This window comes from Pundamilia nyererei, unplaced genomic scaffold (genome assembly GCF_000239375.1).
Source record: "Pundamilia nyererei isolate P.nyererei 1_Seehausen unplaced genomic scaffold, PunNye1.0 scaffold00085, whole genome shotgun sequence".
Taxonomy (NCBI): Eukaryota; Metazoa; Chordata; class Actinopteri; order Cichliformes; family Cichlidae; genus Pundamilia; species Pundamilia nyererei.
This window is the reverse complement of record NW_005187486.1, coordinates 2,172,076-2,192,547: the sequence shown is the minus strand read 5'-3', so window position 1 is coordinate 2,192,547 and position 20,472 is coordinate 2,172,076. Positions and strand designations below refer to the sequence as shown.

Here is a 20,472-nt window from a genome sequence, read left to right as displayed (position 1 = left end):
ATATATATATATATATATGAATGAGGAGATTGACTCTTTGCAAGGCCAATTCTCTCTGAGAAATTTCCCTATCATCCTCTCCCGTGAAGATCCTGAAAGGTAAAACCTGTAGGCAAAACATACGAGCCTACCTTTTACTTGTGAGCATTACTGAGTAGAGTGCGCACAACAAAACACAGTGAGCTGTGCTCCATCTTAGTACTCTTAGTATTTTTGTAAAGTTGCAGGGTAAAAATAAAACGACTATTTAAAAATTAAAAATAAAAAACTTTTAAGAGTCAAAACAACACCTTATATGGGGTAAACTGGCCCTTTGCAAGCTCATCGATTTAGTCTGATGACTATCAGAGCATGTTTGCATGCTTTAATGTCAGCATGACTCCACATGTCACCAGTGTAAGACCTCTGAAGAGCTGTGAGGCATCATTGCAGCTGTTAACAGGATGCTTCCACCACATGTGGGTTCAAACTTCCTCTCTAAATGTTTTTTTTTAAATACACATGAAAACAGTCAAAATCACCTGTGACTGAAAAATAGTTTGAAAGTTAGCTATATACAGTAGTTGGATAACATAACAAAACAAACAAACAAATAAGTACACAGATAAGAACAGCTATACCGTGAATTTGGCTTGTGGTGTTTACAGGTGGCTGCAGTCCTTAAGTTCACGGATTCATTCACCTTCACTCTCTCTCCAATTTGTATATACTCTGTGCTATACTTTATAAGAAAGGTAAAAAGGCAAAAAGGCCCAGAATGCATCATAAAAAACCCAAAGATGTAGCATTAGCATACTGGCTTCCGACCTTTTGTGTGGACACTGCTATATGGAAAAGAGCTGGCCACACCCTGTAATAAATGACATTAAAATCACTGATACAGTCCGGCTCTGAACGGTTAAATACCTAAAACTGTGTTGCCAACACTAAGAAGATGTAATTGTGATAAATAAATGTCAGTCGAAAACAAAGTACTGGCTAAACTGGCCTCTGTGTAACATATAGAGCAGGGAGCAGGAAGTATGGGCCGCAAATGTACTGCAGAGGTCACTTACAATAACTCAAACTCTTAATTCTTAAAGATTTTTTTTATTTTAATAAATAAGAATATAAACTGTCCTCTCTTTCCATTTTCTCCATAGGGCTCACTGTTAAGTGGCCACCCCGCTTGATATACTCCTCAATGAGAGCCATCATGGCCGCCTTTTGGGCACACGGTTGTTACTGCTGTCGGCTCACAGCAAGAAGGTCGTGAGGTTGAATCTGTCAGCTAGTTGAGGTCTTTCTATACATCTCCTCCAGCTACCCCATCTTCCTCCCACAGTCCAAGAACATGGATGTTAGGTTAATTAGTGATCTATGTGATGTGAATGTTTGTCTGGTTGTCTAACCCTGTGATAACTGGGATAAGCTCCAGCCTAACTGTGACCCTGTGCCCTTTTAAACTTTTATACATCTTAATCCAATAAAATACGATACATTTTTGTAGTCTGAAATAAAATCAAATAGATTATGCTGTTAAAAAGTTGTTTTTTTTCCCCAACCAGGTTTTTTTTTTTTTGGTTTTTGCCCTGAAAACATTTGCATTTTAAAAAGAAACTCAACATAACAAAGGCACAGGATTTGAAAAGGACTTCTTTAGTATTATTTCTTATCCTCAACTTGTCTTCTATCTCATCATTAGTAGAAAAGAGCTTAAAGCAGAAGCTTTGAGAGAATCCTTTTCAGTAAGTAAACTCATCAGAAGGTCAAAATGACTCAATGTAGACACACGGAAGATGCTTCTGTGCTCGTGTGATGATTGCAGTTGTGATTAAAAGGCTCTCACATTTCAAACTGGGCTGTGGCGGCTTGGGTACGGCTCATATAAAGGCCGTGCAGGGGAACTAGGCACGGTTAGCCCACGCTGGATCACAGGCAATGGCTGGTGCATATAACTACCGCACCGCCTTGCTCTGAGTCACCTCACATGGCCCTCCAAGACATGTCTGCCACTTAGCTATGTTCACTGTTTGCACTCGCCAGCTTCGCATTTGTACAAGACAGACCAATAAACGTTTGGAGTCACTGACCCCCTCGCTTCCCCACGCACCCACCGACCCCCCACCACTGACCAACGACCTCCCTGACTCGCCGCTATTTCAAGCAAACTAACGACACAGCGGTCACAAGGCAGCGTGGCCAAAATAAAACCCCCCCAACACTCGTGTATTTTCTGATTGAGATTATATTACAGGTGCAGTAAGCGATGCAGAGAATAGCCATAATGTATCTGCAGCGGTTTATGGTTTTGTTTACAATACCAATCATGATGAGTCAGTGATAAGCAGAGCCCTGCTGAGGGAAAAAAAAAAAAAAGCTTTCCTGTCAGGGGGAGGGGAAAAAGTGAGTTTCAAGACTGAACAAATCCCTCTTCAATCGGCTACAAGAGCTGAAAGGCCTTGTAGCTGAGGTGGGGGAAAAAGCAGCAGTATTTAGCAACCAGTCTTGAACTCTGTCCCCCTGCTTCTCCTCACTCCTTACCCTTCATGTCTGTTGTGTCACAGGTGTAGATTTAGAGAGCGATCATCTGTCCTCTCTTTCTTTGTCTCTCTCGCGCACACAGGTCGTCTTCTACTGCCAAAATATACTTTAAAACACAATTTCACACAACTGATGAACATAATAATAATAATAATACAGAAAAACACAAGTTGATCAGGAGGTCTGAACTATGGATGGAGAGTCTAATGGACAAGATTAAATGCTGGCCGCGTGTGTGTGTGTGTGTGTGTGTGTGTGTGTGTAACGTTAACGACCATGTGACACTTTGTACTGCCACACTCTGCAGACATGGAGCAGAGTGGCTGCGCGACACTTCAGTTGCCACTGCCCGTTTTCTACAGAGTGGCGCTGTCGCCTGTCTCGTTTTTAAAGCTTGCTCGTCCACATCAAGTCACTGTATGAATGAGGAGGGAGCGAGAAAGGCAAGGCGCTGCTGTCTGTTGTACGTGTGGCGTAATAGTGTTTCAGAAACAACAGTTACATGGAGCTGTACGCAAAAAAAAAACCCTCAGAGATTCAGAAATGAAACCACAGCCAAGTGTGAAATACTGCAGTTCCTCTAGTGGCCACTCGAGGCTCCAAAGTTGAGTCAATCCATAGTCTCCTATGTGGAAATGGCTAACTGTACAGCAGAAATAGACACATTTGTAGCCTCCTCTATGGGCAGTTTCCCCACCTTTATGCCTCTACTGTAGTTTAGGGGTGTGGCTCCTGTGATTGACAGCTGGAGCTGCTCAGCATCAGCCCTGCTAATCTGAGTAATTGAACTGGACCTCTTCACTGTGTCTGTGCTGCTGGGGGCTTTGGGAGTATTTTCATGGAAATACCTGATTAGAAGATTCAAGATTCTTTATTTGTCACATGCATGGTTATACAGGTATATGACTGAATTATGACTGTCTGTGCTGTACAGACCATCCTAGAAGAAAATCCCAGGGGCCCACCCAATATTAAATCTTCACTCTAATCAAAATACAAGAGAAAGTGCCACAGACTATAGGCTAGAAATTGTTAATGCTAGTGTGTCAAGGCCAACATATGACCCGCCTGCCACTTGGACACAAACTTCAATACAAGAGCAATAAGTTTAGGTCAGAGTAATAAGTATTGTCACAAACTAACCACCTGTTATTATTGGTTTTAATTCACCTTTTATACAAATCATCATCCAATCATGCACATTAGTGCCAGAAACCTCTCTCAAACACATCTGAGGTATAAAAATCCAGATGTGTAAGAATTAATTCTTTAAGCGGTGACGTGTGCTGCTTTCACAAACAACCACCTAAAACCAGACACAAATAACGAAAGACCATTAGATCCAATTAAAACAAAAACGACTGTTACTAGGTCGACTTAGACGTCATGGTCCTGCTTCTGCAGCTCCGCGCAGCCTAAATGGCTTTTGAGTTTTACAAGATGCAAAGTGACAGCAGCAATAAAGGCAGAATGACAAGCTCGCATTATTACAACTGAGCAGCGTTCAACCAGGGCCAACCGAGTCCCCGGGTCACCGTTACCCTTTGGTGGTTTTGTGGTGATAAGAAGTTAGAGCGACCTTCACGACAGTGAGGAATCTTGGCAAGAGGCGGCCGAAGAGGTGGTGGAGGAGGAAGAGGATGAAGGAGGTTGTGTTAAGTGTAAAGCAGGCGAGGACCCTTGAGAGAGCCTGAAACAAGAGCATGATGAATGTACAGCTCGCAGTTTTTAATCAAGGATCAAAGCCGGGCCTCTCCGTCTGAGCAGCCAGCCTGTCTAGACTGAAACTCTCCCAAGCACATAAAGCAACATCTGCAGGATGCATTAATTACAGTAAAAGACTGTTCTGGACCGATCTCTGGGGTACCGGCACATCAAGTGGTCTAGACTGAGACGCTATTTAAGGATAGCTGGATTCAGAGACTCCCATATCATGAAATATCCACACTAAAGGTGATGCGGCAATCCTGAACTTCCATCTGCCTTTCATTTGTTTTAATTCGAGTGAATTTAATTTGCTGGTTTCCCATTCTACGGGTCACTCAGTTTAGATTTGCATTATAAGCTTTTAGCTCTCATCCTCCGTGACTGTAAATAAGATGTGGCAAACATAAGGAATGGGGCCAGCACCTGCCCCCAGTGTTTTAAGTCATTAATTACTGTAACTTGACCTTAGGACCAATAAATTGTTGTTATAAAAATCAGATATGTTGAAAAATACCTTTATTCTGCAGGTACATGAAAACACAAACAGATTTTACGCAGTTTAAAAAATAATCTTTTTAATTGTCACAGCAAGTTGTGGATTAGTCATCTCCACTCAGCCTGGATCAGCAGATTGCCCTCTGGTTGCAACGTCAACACTCAACTCAGGATTGAACAGTGTTTCTCCTACATCATCTTCACTTTTAAAATTTTCATTCATTGACCATAACATAACAATTGCCAATACCAATTTATCCAGAAATAGCTAATATTGAGAGATACATTTAATAACATTTAGGAAAATATAGAGGTGCTAGGTCCTGTTCATATGCTAAAAATAAGGTAATTGTAGCCTGTTTCCAGGTGGCTGCTATGCAACATAAAAACATCATAATCTCTTGTATAATTCAACTGTTTTGGACATAAATGAGACATTTTTTGTCAAGAAGTTAAGGTGTAAGAAAAGTGCTGTATTTACCTAAATGATAAAAGCATTTTATCCCGTTGCTAGGCAACCTGATGACATCCAAATATCTGATATAGATAAGAACTTTCGGCATGATCAACTCCTGATTGTGTAGAACAAGTTTTATTTCATGCATTATAGTAAGGTTCTTGTATATTAAGCTAGCAGCATACGAAGTAATCAAACAGACTTTTCTGTGGCCAAATAAAGGTCTAACCTACAGGCCCAAAGGCCTACTGGGGAAATATGTTATGCTGAGCATTGTATAAACAAGATTTTTGAATTATAAAGACTTTATTGTTTAGTTACAAAAACTCTCATGTGTAGCATTTCTGTTTTTTCACTGCAAGCTATGAATTATAATGTACAAGTAAGGGTGGTCGCTTAAACAAAACACTCCACTACATTTACTTCAAGCTTAAATAAATGTGCAAAAACTACAACAGATCACTGAAAATGCAGCTGTTCTTTTAAAGAAACCTCAGACTGTTCTTCAACGGTTTTCTGAAAAGTTTCCTCTACAAATTATAACTGTTGTCTGGCAAATTTTGTGGTGACTGAGGGAAATCAACACTCACAGTTTCAGCATATTTAAAATAAATAAATAAGTAGTGGTGCTGGATCACTTTTCACAAAGTACTTCTTTCCTCTTAAAAGATTGTGGGGTTTAGGGTATTATGGTTTCAATGGATTGGCCCATTTGACCTCAAACTGGGCTGCATTTTTGTCGCTGACAGGATGAAAGCCTGCAGCAGTTGTTGAACATGCGACCTTTCAGTTACCCGGCGGCCTCTTCTCCCCACCTGTCTCCTACGATACATCAGGTAGAGTAGAAAATGGTAGATATTTGCAAGAAATGATATGGAGGTTGTCTCAGTCTCTTTCTACAAACACTAGAAGAATTGTTTTCAGTATTGAGTATTTACTACTCCAGGGTGAGAACAGCACATTAGAGGAAATCATTTGCATACTACTTTAAACACTTTGACTGCACGGCTCTGTGTGGCAATACTCAGTCCGACAACAGTGGGAGCAGGTTGAAACAAATTCCTGCAGCAAGAGAAAGAAAATCCCCTCGATAGTAATCATGCTGTTTTGATGATATTTAATTGGAGTCAAAGTTTAGACAGTCATTCATGTGGTGAGTCGGTTTTAGGGAGGCTTTTGAAATCTCTTAAAACGTCCTTGTAAGATTTCAAACTAGTTATTTTTCTTGTGGCGTTCGCTGCTCACAAATATAATCAAGTTTGATGTTGATTTAAGTTCATTGGAGTTTAATGACCGTGCAGACTTTGCCAACATATAAATAAGCAAAGAACAAGTGAACTTTGCAAAGATAATCTGCACTGTTTTTTTTTTCTTTCACTTGTTATTTACTTCATTTAACGTCGGCCTCATGAAAAATAACAGCGATAACTTTCACTGATCGGAGTTTAAGAGAAATCATAAAGTGGAGGCATTACGTTTTTCCATATTCCACAACCACAGCTTGATTTTAGGAATTTTTTTAACCTTATTGAACAAGTCTGTTTTATCATATTTATTCTTAAAGATAATCAACATAATTTAACTTGTTAAAAGTTGAGTTTTAATTTCGTTTTTGCCAACATAAAAGAATTTCCCAACTTTGACCATAAATAAAGAATTTATCTTAGCTCAGTGAACAATAGTAAATAATTTCCAGGGTTAACAGGCAGGAAATCCTGGTTGATGTCTCACCGGGAGCTCTGCTTCTTGCCCCCCCCCCCCTCTCGCTTCCATCGACTAGTTACGATAAAACATGCCCTTTCACAACAGTGACCCTGCTCACTGAGAAATGACCACTTACTGACTGACTGACTCTCACTTTTGAAATAAAGTCCATCAACTCCTCACAAAAATGTCATCCTATCAATGTGGGCCTCTCATGTACACTAAAACCAAAGTAATACTCAGGTTATACATGTTGATAACACTGTTGGTTCAGTGTGTGAGCAGCTGCCATTTGCTAGACTGACTGGACAGTTTAACATTTTTAACATATTATTTTAACCATATGTGGTGATGAACACGACTGACTCATTGCAATTTCCTCACTGACAATGCATGCTTACGTAAGTTTATCGTCCACTTCAGAAATGCAATTACCAGACTGCATACGCCACCCACAATCCAGTGTGTACAGAAACATGAAACACCTGGATACAGGCTAAATTTAACCAACCGGTCGAGGGTCATAATTTCTCCAGCCGTGTTTGGCAACATGCTGTCTTGGGTCAACATTTTACCTCGGTGAACACGAGCTAGTGCAGCGCTTTCTTTTTGTTAAAGCACAGAATGATACACGGCCTTGGAAGGAGGTTGTCCGGTTAGTTGGGCCCAATGGGAAATAGAGGCTACATCTGGCCTTAACAAATACACCTGTGCTTTCGAAACCTAATGCATAATGCAAGAGAACATATTAGAAATAGATAGGAAGAGGGGAAAAAATGGGACAGAGCTGATGGCTGGCCTCAGACCACTCGGGGAAGCAGCCAAAGCACTGCAGTGCAAAGATAGAGGGGGGTTTAGTCACATGCAAGAGGTTTAAATCGAATGGAAAATTAAGTTTTTCATTAATTTAGTTTGTAGCTTTGTTAAGCTTTCAGCACAACAGAGGAGCGTCTTCAGCCAAACCACAATAAAGCTACACTATCATTCTCACTTTCCACTCTTTGGCTTAACTATTGATTCAGTGCACTTCACTGATTTTTAACCAGTTACAGAGTAAATAATCAGCTCAGTGAGCACGAGTAAACATTTCATGGTTTCAGTCTGCTACTGGGACCGTTAGTCTTTACTTTCCATGATTGGATTTTTACCCCCTCCTACCTAAAGTGTTTTTTTGGAGTCTTCCGTTTAACATTTAACACTTCACACGACATCTAATGATTAACTGTGCCTGGAAAGGAACGCCAAATGAGTTGAATTGTGTTTAACTGAGTGAATTATAAAGGTCTAAAGGTTTAAAGGCCTCACAGAGAGCATCACTGTGATGATAAAACAAGCCATGGTCATGATTTTGGGATATTCAAATAGTCATTAAGTTGTTAAAAAGAAACATCCAACAGATCAGGCAGCTATTTTCCACTGTTTTTATCTCAGCCTGGCAGCCACCTGGTTGGCAGCAAGGATTAAACAGCAAAAGAGGGATCAACTGACGTGGCTTTTTCAAGGCCAGTTCCTACTATTAGTAATCAAGTAGACCAATAAGTCTCTATATGTTTAGATCAAATCATATAAACTTGGTATGAAGTTACAAAATAAAATAAAACTTTGCTACAATTCAATTCAATCCTAATGATTTATAGGTCTGAAATTGTACAGTACAATGGAAAAGTCCCAGTTTGTGCATTTTTTTTAAATAATATATTTATTGGAGCTTATTAAAACAATGAATAAATACAGATACTGATACCTAGTAAGAGAAGATGCAGGGGCTACCAACTAACAGACATCAAGATGTCGGAGTAGTGAGATTAGATACTGTTACCTTCATAAAGTCTGAGAGAGCAACAAAAAAATAAATCTGCCAGGTAAATCTCGAATACTTATGATTATTCATTCATTATTATATAATTATTATTACTTGCAGAGCTGAGAAAAGAGTGTCTATCTTTTTGAATCCTTCACAGCAAGGACATAGGTTTGGGTCAACTAAAAAGAAATAAAACAAACAAATGCTATTTAGAGTGTAATTGCAAATCTGGTGGCAGAACCACCTGACCTGTTCAATTGCAACTGGTGAACATTAGTCAGCCCCAGCTTAATGGTAGCAGGACACAGAGACCCCAGACTGGTCATCAACTGAGATTTAAGTTGATGTGCAGCAGAGCTGAAACTGAATCATCGGCTCTGTTGTGCTGCTGCTGAGGATTTAAAAAAAGAAAAAGAAAAAAAAGAAGAAGAAAGAAAAGAAACAGGAAATAAAGAAAAACAACAACAACAAGCCAGAGCTGCTTCATCCTCGCCATACTGATGTAACCTTACACTGGTGTGCAAGAGGATCAATGTCTGTGTGAAACTGCTGCAGTGTACAGGAGGCCAAATGTACAAGCAGCACACGGGACACGACTTGTCCGTCTCTTGGCCTCTGTGGTGGAGAAATCTAAACACCCATTTGCTCCAAATTACTGAAGAAACATGGCTGTAATAACAGGGTTTGACCTCTGCAGCTCTAGACTGATTCGCTGAGTTACAGTCACATCAGGTCTGACGAATAGAGAGGAAAAGGGAAGCTTCTTGTTGCTTCAGCTTCGCCAGAAATAAAGAGACAGTCACAGGGTAGGGTAGGTTTTACTGTTAGTATGCATAATTGATTGCATTAGGAAGGCCACACCACAATCGCTTGATCATTTGATTCATGCGTTTGCACTTTCCCGGAACATCACCACCCCCACCCCCCACCACCACCCCAAAAAAAAAACAAAAAAAACAAACAATTAAAAACTTAAAAAAAAAAAAAAAATCAAATCCCCACCTTTGAACTTAAAGAGTTCAGAGTAAGCCTCACCGGATCTGGATGTGCTGTTGCAGCACTGTAAATATTTACAAGCCTGCAGTTCAAGCTCACATGCGATCTGAGGCAGAGGTCACCTGAAGACCATCAGATGACCAAAGGTTCAAGGTTCATCTGATAATGCTGCTGTTGGTGGTGCGGCGTTACCAGAATGCGCCCTTTAAGTTCAACAAAAAGAAGTCCCATCAACTCTTTTCAGGCAACTCAGGCAGTGAAACACTTAGCAGCTGCTGAGGTCCCTTACAAAATAAAAGCATCAAAGCATTAAGTATAAAAATCCCCCCAAAAACCCTGTTTTAGTCATGTCTCAGTTCTTCTTTACAGCAGCATTTTTACATACAGCTCAGTGTTTATTGTCAGTGGGTTGGACCAGTAAAACTATTGCATAACAACATATAGCATAGTTGCACGTTGTTCTCCTTCCTTTCAAGTGTAAAGAAGTTTAAACACACATTTAATCCCTGAGAAGTCCTTTGGCAAATAAGTGAAATTTCACCATTACATCTCAGGTTTTTCTACACAGGGCAGAAAAGCTGATGCAGTGAATAAAAGAAACCTGACAGCAGCTTAAACTTTAATAAATAAATGTGTAAAAAAAAAAGAAAGAAAGAAAGAAAGAAAGAAAGAAAGAAAGAAAGAAAGAAAGAAAGAAAGAAAGAAAGAAAGAAAGAAAGAAAGAAAGAAAGAAAGAAAAGAAAAGAAAAGAAAAGAAAAGAAAAGAAAAAGCATCTGCAGCTCATTACCTGGACTCAGTCCTTCAAGAATAAGATATCCACAGATAAAGTCTCGTTCTTACTGTGGCATTGCAGTAAAACCACAAATTTCTATAGTATTTAACAAAGAGATAAAAAAAAAAGTCAATCTCTGTCATTTAACAGTTTATCTTTTATCTGCTTAATCTGGGGTAGGATGCCACATCTTTGTTTTTAGAAGGCTGTTATACTGAAATAAATTTAGAGGGCAAAATGTATGCCCTTCTCCATTTCTTTGCAGCTTTCACATTTTCCCATTTGCTGTTCTCTTACATTTCTACTGGGGCTGTGCAATTCATCAATTTCAACACAATTCTGGCTTTCAATGATTATTAAAAAAACTGGCTGATCGCGATAAAAACAATTATTTGGCCACATTCTGTTTTGCATTAAAGCTCGTTCTGCCTTTCAGCACATCTCTTTTGCCAATTTTGCTTTTTGTCAAGTTCACATTGATTTATTTTCTTTTAAATTCTAATTAAAGTTTGTGTTTAAATAAAAAAGGCAACTTTCTTTTTTTTTTTTTTTTAAGTTTAATGATTGACCTATTTTTCCAATGTCTCTGGAAAAAAAACCGCACTGTTAAATAATGACAATCTTACCACTGATTGGGATTTTTTACCACAATCAAGAAGCTTTTCTTTAAAATGTAATTAAACAAGATGTAATTTTATATTACAGATGCTTGATATCAAACTTTTGCTTTCACTAAAAGTCCAGATTTACTCCCATTCAGACTGTGGTTGGGTTGAGGTTTAATAAATCTATTTTTTTTCCCCAACACCCAAGTGGAACTTTCTTCCGGCTGCTCTCCAATTCACACAGCATACGTGATTCGGCACCGATTTTTACAGACTCACTAGGATTTGTGACTCCACCTGGTTTTGAACAAAGAACCTTCTGCGTGTGGGGCCAGTGTATTAACCACTGCATCATGGAGCTAAACAATGGGGATTTTGACTGTTTGCCATAACCAGGCAGCTACAGTTTGGACCTCTACTCATCAAACATGCCTCGGCTGAGTCCACAAATTATATTTCCCAAAACTGCAACATCAAAACCATCCCTTATCGTCAGACGTTGATTTTGGTTTTTAAATGGCCCGCGGGCAGAACGGGATGTCCACACTTGAAGTCCTGAAATAATGGTGGCTGTCTTCAGAGGCTATGTGAGCAGACTAGTTGATTGTTTCCCCTACTGCCAAATAAGTTTCTGATAAATATTTAAGCTGCTTCTCTGTTTCATCTCACAGTGAATTGAAGCTGGTTAAAGGTGCATATTGAACATCACTGAAAAGCTACAGAGACCTCTCTCTGTTCATTTCTTTTGGCATGTTCATCAAATAAAAGCCACTCTGGGCCAAGTGCCCTGCCTTTATCAGAGGTTTTTCTTGAGCTGTGCCAATTCAACTCCGATTTCACTGAGGATTATTATTCCACCTAGTTCATTTCCCCACTTCAGACAGTAATAAGTGAGTGGAATAATCACCTGCAGCACCTGGCTTATAACTCCAACCAACCCCGACTATTACCATATTTGAGAAACCTTTTAATTTAAGACGCCCCAGGGGGGTGGGGGTGGGGGGTGATTTCTGTGAAAGTACAATTCTGCTGCAACTCGAGGGTTTATTTTACACTTCTCTTAGGTGTTAATTGGGGCAGCTTTCACACAGGTACACTGAGTATTTGGTAAACCGGCAGCAACTGTAGAGAAAACCGGTTCGGTGGAGCTGCACAAACACGCACAAACAGTAAAGTTAGAACATTTTCTGTTTATCCTGTAAGCCAACAGGAAAAGAAATTCTGCCTCTGGGCCTAATTTTTGTTTTCTTTTGTCAGCTCCAGTTACATCAGGCTCACACCACAATCAAACCACATCGAGTGACACAACTGCAAATGGAAGTTAAACTCACTGCAGTGCTATTTTGTTAGCAACACCAAAACCTCAACTACTATGAAACTTGTGTCAATTTCCCCACAAGTATTTACACTTCACATGGTCACAGAAGTGTCACAGGGTTTATATGAGGCTATATTAGCTCATTTTGGGAGGTGGAAGTGGTTCAATGAAGACTTACAGTACAGTTTATAGCTTTAGAAAAAGTGGTTTCTACTCAATATTTTGCTTTTACAAGTCAAAAATCATTGCACACCACAGGGGAGATCATGATTTTAGTTCTTTTTAGATCCAACAGGAGCATTTGAGACTGGATTGTGCTAAACAAGTGTTTGCTTGTATGAGTTTCCTCTAATCTTTTGGAATAAACCGATTCTGGTCAAACTAACTCATCGTCTACAGCTCACATTACCTGTGGTAAACTGCAAGGTTCAATTTTAGGTATCATCTCATTTTCTATTTATATGCTTCCTCCAGGCCAAGTTATACAAAGTTATAAAATCTTGTTCACTCTAGATTTACTTGATCACTTGGTTTCTTCAGGGGTTGCAAACCTCTACTATCAAAATAATCATTTTTGAAGGTTTATAATGATAGTGACAGTCTATTAAGCATAAATTAGATACTTTACTACGTTTGACCACATCCAATGCCTTTACTGTGACTTATTTATTAATAACTGGTACTTATGTCATGTTTTGTTGCAAATTATAAAACGAAAATAACAATAATTTACTTTTTAAATTATCAGCACAATGATAATAGCATGTATAAGCCTAATATGTATGCAATATTTATGTTGCATACATATTACCTACTTATGTTTACACAAATTACTCAAATTAAAAACAGTGTCCTTCTATAATAACTAAGACAGGCAGCAGTGCTAAATTCTTTTTAATATTTTTAAAGTTGTTTTTTTTTTTTTTTAAATAAAGTCCATGTCAGAGTAATGATATGAAGCCAGAAGCCAACAGCATTGGGAGTGAAAGCAAACAGACCTGTTCACGCTTTTTAAATATTTGAATTCCCAGCTAGAGGGGTTTAGGACTAGATATTTATGTGTATATTTCCACCAGTATTGAGGTTTAATTGCTTGCAAGATTAAGAGGAGAAGGTCTCCAGGCAAAAGATAAATGCTGGAGATGGATCAAAACAAGCGTAGAGCTGGAGTTTTGTGACCCCACTTAACATTTTAATTGAGCATTATCTGTGGCATACCACAAGGTTCGATTTTGGGTCCTGTTATAGTTCCTATTTATATGCTGTCCCTAGGATAAATGGATTTTAAATAGATACCTTAAATCCCTAAAACACACTTCTCTTTAATTAAATGCATCAAATAAATAAATAAATCATACATCATGCTCTTCCCTGATCTACAAATCACACAAACCACTCTGAAGGTGTCCTAGGACCCTAAAGCCAGCAGTCAGAAACGTACTCAGCTCTAACCTTTGAACTAGAAAAGTTACCCTTTCCTGCTTCTCCCAAATAACATCTACTATTAAAATTAAACAAAATATTAGCTGGAAAAAGGTTCATTCTTGTGCTTTGTCCAGGCTAAATTACTGCAAATGAAACACCACTCTCTCACCTCCAAACAGTTCAAAACGCAGCAGCGAAGCTTCTTACTGGTACAATCCTCTGACTCCAAGTACATTTTAGATTTTCCTACTCATGCTTAAAGCCAAGTAGCAGAAATTCTGACCCCTTATATAACCTACTTCACATTGTTAGAAAGAGCCCCACCTGAGGAAGTGGAGGTGCTTCTCCCATCAGGAGCCCTTGGCTTTCTAAAACCTGCCTGAGCAGATAAGGCTCGTAAAATCTGTGACTTCCTGTAAAAACACGTTTTTGTAACCTTGCTTTTAGTCATGTGATTTTTCCGTCTTTTTACCCTTTAATCATCTATTACATTATATAATTGCTTGTCTGTCGCCTCTTTTATGTTTGTTGCAAACTATATTATTCTCATTCCATTTAAAAAAAACAACAACAAAAAAACAAATTCAATGGATTTTGTACTATGAAACCAAACCCAAAGAGCAGATTTAAAATGACACACTTCAAGGTGATCAACTTCTCTTCCTAAAGAACAATTGCTCTCAGAATACTCCGGCAAGTAAAAAAGTAAAGTGTGAAGCATTTCTCCCAGTAGCCCACATAAACAGCATGCCCTGCACTCCCGAGATGACCTCTCTTTCCTTTATCATCACTACACTGACATTCATTAAACATCCACCGCGGGGAAATAACTACATATAATGGCCGTCCACCAACACAGAGTGCTGAAAATGGCTTTTAGCATGTAGATGTAGAAAGAAGCCACATGCAAGCCACATGACTGATTACCTTTTATTTGCACTCCATCAAACCAAATCCCTGGCTGCTCCCTCATTAACTTCATAAAAACTCCAATTTGTACCCTTGTGTCCCACAAGAAGCCACTCAAGGGCCCTCTGACACCCCCCCTTCAATCTTGGGGCTCACCTGCAGTTTGCATGCACGCCAATGATGCCCCAAAAGAGGTTACACTCCTTACACATAACAGCAAGCTATGCACTGCACGGCTGACCGTACGCAACATACATAGCCCCCCACCTCCACACCCACCTGAAGAGCAGGAGATGAGGAAAACGGCGAAGGCCAATTTGGTGGCGTCTCCCATTTTCCATCCGAATCGGATCCTCTTGACTAGAAAGAGAATTTTACAAAAGCACAAAAAGCTCCAGAAAATTTTTCAAAAAATCTCAAAACGATTGAGTCAAATTAAATGTCTTGTTGTCTCTGGAAATACTGCATCTTTAAAAAAAAAAAGTCAAGATCGAGTCTACATCCAAAACATCCCAGGTAATGCAAGCCTCACTAGTCCAAAAAAAGAAGACGGGAGGATGATGAAGAAGAGGAGGAGGAGGAGGGGATGGTCGCTGGTATTTCCAGGTTTATACACAAGCAATGCAGGGTGAACTGATGGCACTGGAGCCGGAGTTATCGTGTACTTGCCAGGTCTGCAACAGCAGCATTGTTCACCTGTGCCCGGTAGTGCTATTTTTCAGATAAACGGTGCACAGACCCGAGCCACAGCCGGGCAGGGCTAACATCCATCGGACTGCAAATCAAACGCACTCCGCTCTCCAATCAAACTTCTCCTCGGCGAGCTCCGTCGCATAGCTCTCAAAATGTCCAAACTGCGTCGAAAGGGAGCATTTCCACTCTCCCGCTATTTGCAAAAAAGAATTTAAAAGCTTTATCTTAGGTGTTATATTCCGTGCAGAGGTTTTAGGCTTCGTCCGGCTGGGCTGCCCGGCCACAACCACGGCTCCGACCGCTCCAGCAGGGAAACAACCGATTACCAGACTGCCTTTCCCCCCCTCCCGCTGCGACAGCCCTCTCCAAAGTGGGCCAAACAACCGTTCCCGGTCCAAAAGATTCGAACGAACAAGCGGAAAGACTATCATATGATAGCACTAGCCGCTGAAGCTGCCGTTAATCCACGTAGCTGTCGAGTTTAGGACGAGCTGATTTTCCCAAGTCCGTCTCCTCCTCGCCCCCTCTGCTCGGGACGATTTCAAGATGGCGTCACTGGCACCCTGTTAGGCTTACCCAGCTCATACAACGAGCTTCCAGCGAGGGTTTTCAAAATAAAAACCACAGCGTTTACGCTTGTAAACGAACTAAAACGGTTGTAAAGAGAAATTTTAGTTTACTGAAATAAAAAATAAAACTACGCAACCGAAGGAGAAAACCTATCCTTTTTTTAGGTAGATGTTTAGACGTCCTTTTTAAATGAATTTTATAAATTCTGTAAAAAGAGGCTTTGGTACGAACATTTATTTAAATCCTGAGTACTAAGTGACTGTTTCCATTATTATTTATAAAATCTGCCCCCTAAATTAACAGAGTTCTCAAAATGTTTCAAAATGACATGATTTAAGATGTATTTTTGTGTTTCAATACAGTTTGAACTCTCTTAGGCAGCTTTCTTGTCATTTCTTGAAGTAGTTTTTGGGAATAGTTTTCCAGGCTTTATGAAAACCATTCAAAGCTCTTCTTTGGATGTTGGCTGCCCTTTGTTCTGTTTTCTGTCAAGGAGCTACGTTTGCCTGCTCCCTTATTCACAAGGAGTTGCCACGGTGGGTAGCTCCACGTCTTTGAGTTGGCAGATTTTGACTCTGGATTTGTGAGATTACTGTCTCTTCCCTCAAACGAACCGGGGATATTTAGCATGTTTGGTGAATTTGTAAACCACTACACTATGGATGATCCCACATTGCTTCAATAATGTTGAGGTCCAGACTTCATTATTATTAATGGCCTTTGTATAAATAAGAAAAAAATATCGCCACCACCACCACCACCACATAGAATCACATAAACAAACGTAGTTTAGTATTTTGAATGTTTTTGACATTTTTGGTGGGAGGGTTGCCCTAATTCTGAAAGAACTGCTAGTCAACTTCCGGTGCCAATCTGGCTAACTTTATCCAGCTTGACGATCTGCTTTATGAGCTAGGGATTGTTTTTGTCCGGGAAGGCTGTTAGCTTTGCTTTCCAGTGCATGCCGTATAATGAAAAGATGGGCGGTCACATTTCTTTAAACATCCTTTCAAAATAAGAAATGTCCAATTTGTTACACATTTATACGTCTTTACAATAACTTGCATTAATTTTAATTTGTGCATGCTATATTACATATCATTAGTCAGCGTGTACTTATTTTATACACCTTATGTTAAAAGAAAAACTATTTATACTACAGCCATCTACAGTGGTGTTGTTGAGGTTTAAACTACACAAAAAATGTCCTTTTTCTAATCAACAGTATGCTCATTATACAGCTCAGCACTCATATAGGTCAACACATGCCACACATAGGCTACATATAGCCTCACTTTGCAGTATGTGCTACTATACCTACATATATCAGGTTTCAGCATGGGTTGGGTGTTCAGTAATAAATGCTGAGAATACCATGAAGTACAGATATAGGCTTGGCCCATCCCCAGATCTGTGTGACACTAATCTCTCTAATAGCCTGGAGCAGATCTCCAACCATAAGCGCTGCTAAACGATTAGGAGGTCAAAGGTCTCGGGGGATTTCTCTGCCAAGCTGGAAGCTGAGTCACCTGTTCTATATTGGAGTGTTGGCTTTCATCTTCAGCAAAACACGGGGTCCTGTACATAGCTTAATGGCTGGGGCTCAAGGCACTGACAAAGGCCCGGGTGAGTAGTTCAGTTCTTGTCAATGTTATTCCCCTAGCAGCGTTTTCAAACTTTCATCACAAATGAAATCTCTCTGGAAAGAGCGAAAGCAGCCCCAGCAGGATGCTCATCATTTCAGAGATATTAGAAACATGAATCAAAAGGCTTGTTTCTGAGTATGTGTGAGCATGCTGTGAGCATAGCTGTGGTCACCAAGTCACCACATAATCAGATTACACCTTCATTGTCACACTCCTTTCTTGCGTCACGTATAATTAACTAATTCACTTACAGAAGTTTAGGATGAGCCGCTGCAACAATAGCTTCATGATCAGCCTATACCACACCTACAGGATTCATTCATCCATGGGTTGTGTTGTTGCTAATTGATGAGGCATTTTGAAGCAAATTCTTTAGCGTGTGCTGTAAGCTGATAACTGAGAGCCCTGTTCTAAATCACCAATATTGTGAAATAAATCACCCCGAGATGAATAAGTGGTAAGAAAATAGATCGGGAGCTAATAGAAAAGTTCCAGTTTGCAGGCAACATCTCAGCTAAGATGTAAGACCATGTGGCTGAAATGAGTTTCACAATCTATGAGCCTATGGCTTGATTGATTTTGATGTCCAACAAAATATGAAGATATTAAAGAAAACAGACACCCTGTGGAAAATGTAGGATTGAAGTCTTTTGTCATTTCTTTAAGTAGTCTTCAGGAATTAGTCTTCAGCCCAAAACCATGACAGAGCCTCCACAACCCGTTCTCACTCCCGAGGCGTAACATGCCGACGTTTTGTCACGTCCCGCGGCGTTCCTGAGGAACGCGAAAGGAGACCTTCGGCGTTCTTATGGTACGCGGCGGGTTATGGCTGAAATCCAGTGCAATGACGCTCCCGCGGTAATAGACGTTCCAGCCCTGTATTCCAGCCCTAAACCTAACCTTATCCCTAGCCCTAACCATAACCCTTTTACTGATCTTAACCAGGACTGTAATGATGTTAAATAGCGTGTTTCTCAGCGATTTAAAGAAAAAGAGCAAACACGTGTAGATTGAGTCCATACGGTTCTCACATTTCCTCACTTTTCCGAGGTCGTCATTTAGGAACGTGGTGGGTAGCCGAAAACGTAATATGGTGACGATTTTGCACCTAGCGTAAAATGTTAGGCTTTGGGAGTGAGAACGTTGGCCTCCACCAAGTTTTACAGACGGCTGTAGAAACTTACTGTTGTACCTCTCTCCAGACCTTCTCCATATGTTTGAGGCTGAGATTTGTTTTCCAGATGATGTCTTAAATTTCTGTTATCTAAATTTGTCATGTATCTTTCCCCCTCTCTCAATGGAAGAGAAACCTTCCAAAAATTCCTGGAAACTCTAAAACTTCACCATTTCTTAATTGGAAAAACGTCAATGTAAATTCACTTATAACATTTCCTATAATCCTGGTAACTAAAATTTGAACAAACAAAAATACAGAAAAGCCAAGCGTCACATGACCCGTTTAAAAAGGTTTCTAGAGCAAAATGTCACACATAACCTAAATGAACTTCAGTCTGACCTCCAGGGCTTGAATCTGAAGTCCATCCAACAAACCTCTAAAAGGTGAACATGGATGCATCCATGTTGAAGTTAAACCTTAAAGTAAAATTATTTATTTTTCATTAGTTTTTATTGGTTTAAAAGCCTTATTCTTCAGTTCGGTTTGAAAATGTTTAATTTGCCTTATTTTGTATTGAGTCGGCCCTACGATTGACTGGCAGTCTGTTCGGGGTGACCCTGTCCTTCTCTTGGCCATGGACAGTTGGAAAGGCGCCAGCCTGCTCACAACCCCGTTCTGGAAAATGATTACGGATGGATGATTTGGGTTGATTTAGGAACTTCACAACAGGGCAGTAATGCAATACAAGAAAACCAGTACTACTCCCATAGAAATCACAGTATACAAGTAATGTTTGTGGCTTTGTGTTTGACATTTGCTAATAAACGCTAACATTAATTGAATTCATAAGAATGGTGTCAGATTGGTGTCCTGACAAATAAAGTTTTACTTTCTTGATTGAGTTCATGGAAATGTCTCTAACCAGTCCTCCAACTACATGATCTTATCTGCGTTCGTAAGTGAAGTGAAACAAACATTTTTCAAGTGCTTCTGAAATGACACGGGATTGTTTCCACCTCAAAACTGACTTCAGATATTTATCATCACCATTTTTAAGTTTCCTTTTCAGTCACTGGTTACTTTAAGTCACATTTGGTATTTGGCTAGAAAACATCACAATTTGGGTTAAAATACTGTCCTGCCAATGTATCCATTTGCATGAGGATTTCCATAGAGAGGAGTTTTCACCCACAGTGAATGTGCCTTTGTGTAGTCCTGAGTTCAGCAGGAACGCGAGACGCAAGAAAAAGCAAAAAACAAAAACCATGAAAAATCAAAAATACAGTGTGAACAGTACAGACTGTGGCTGCAGTGGACACGTGTTTTTAACACTTGTTTTCATTTGTATGTTACGAATTAGTTTTATTTTCCATGGCTGGTTGATCAACCACCAACAGCACAAGTAAGAGTAGCCCGCAGACCAGTTGTACAACATACTTTGTACTCTGCGTCTGTTGACACTGTTTAATGAAATTCTCTGCAGGTAGACCACAGTGTATCAGTACCACTGGACCACCAACATGCTACCGCTGCTAGCCCATAATCTGAGCTTTAGTAGCAGTGAAACAGCTTTGGCTTTTTGCTGGTCTGGGGCATTCTGGTGTGTTAACATAATGCCACAATCTTCCCACCCAGGAGTAGTGGACGTCCCAGGAAATTCACCCCACGCTAAACTACATCTCAGACTCTACACGCCTCATTTAGCATGTTAAATGTTAAAGTTCGTGACA

The 20,472-nt window shown here is 39.9% G+C and overlaps 1 protein-coding gene across 2 annotated transcripts in view; it reads right to left on the bottom strand.

The window, feature by feature from the left end:
• Positions 1-15,946, bottom strand: part of LOC102199573 (activin receptor type-2A) — a 73,312-nt gene extending 57,366 nt beyond the window's left edge. For both annotated transcript variants that reach the window (XM_005738663.1, XM_005738664.1), the window contains exon 1: positions 14,996-15,946. In XM_005738663.1, the coding sequence (XP_005738720.1) occupies positions 14,996-15,050 (55 nt within the window). In that variant the 5' untranslated portion in view covers positions 15,051-15,946. The remainder of the gene's footprint in view (positions 1-14,995) is intronic.
• Positions 15,947-20,472: the final 4,526 nt, after the last annotated feature.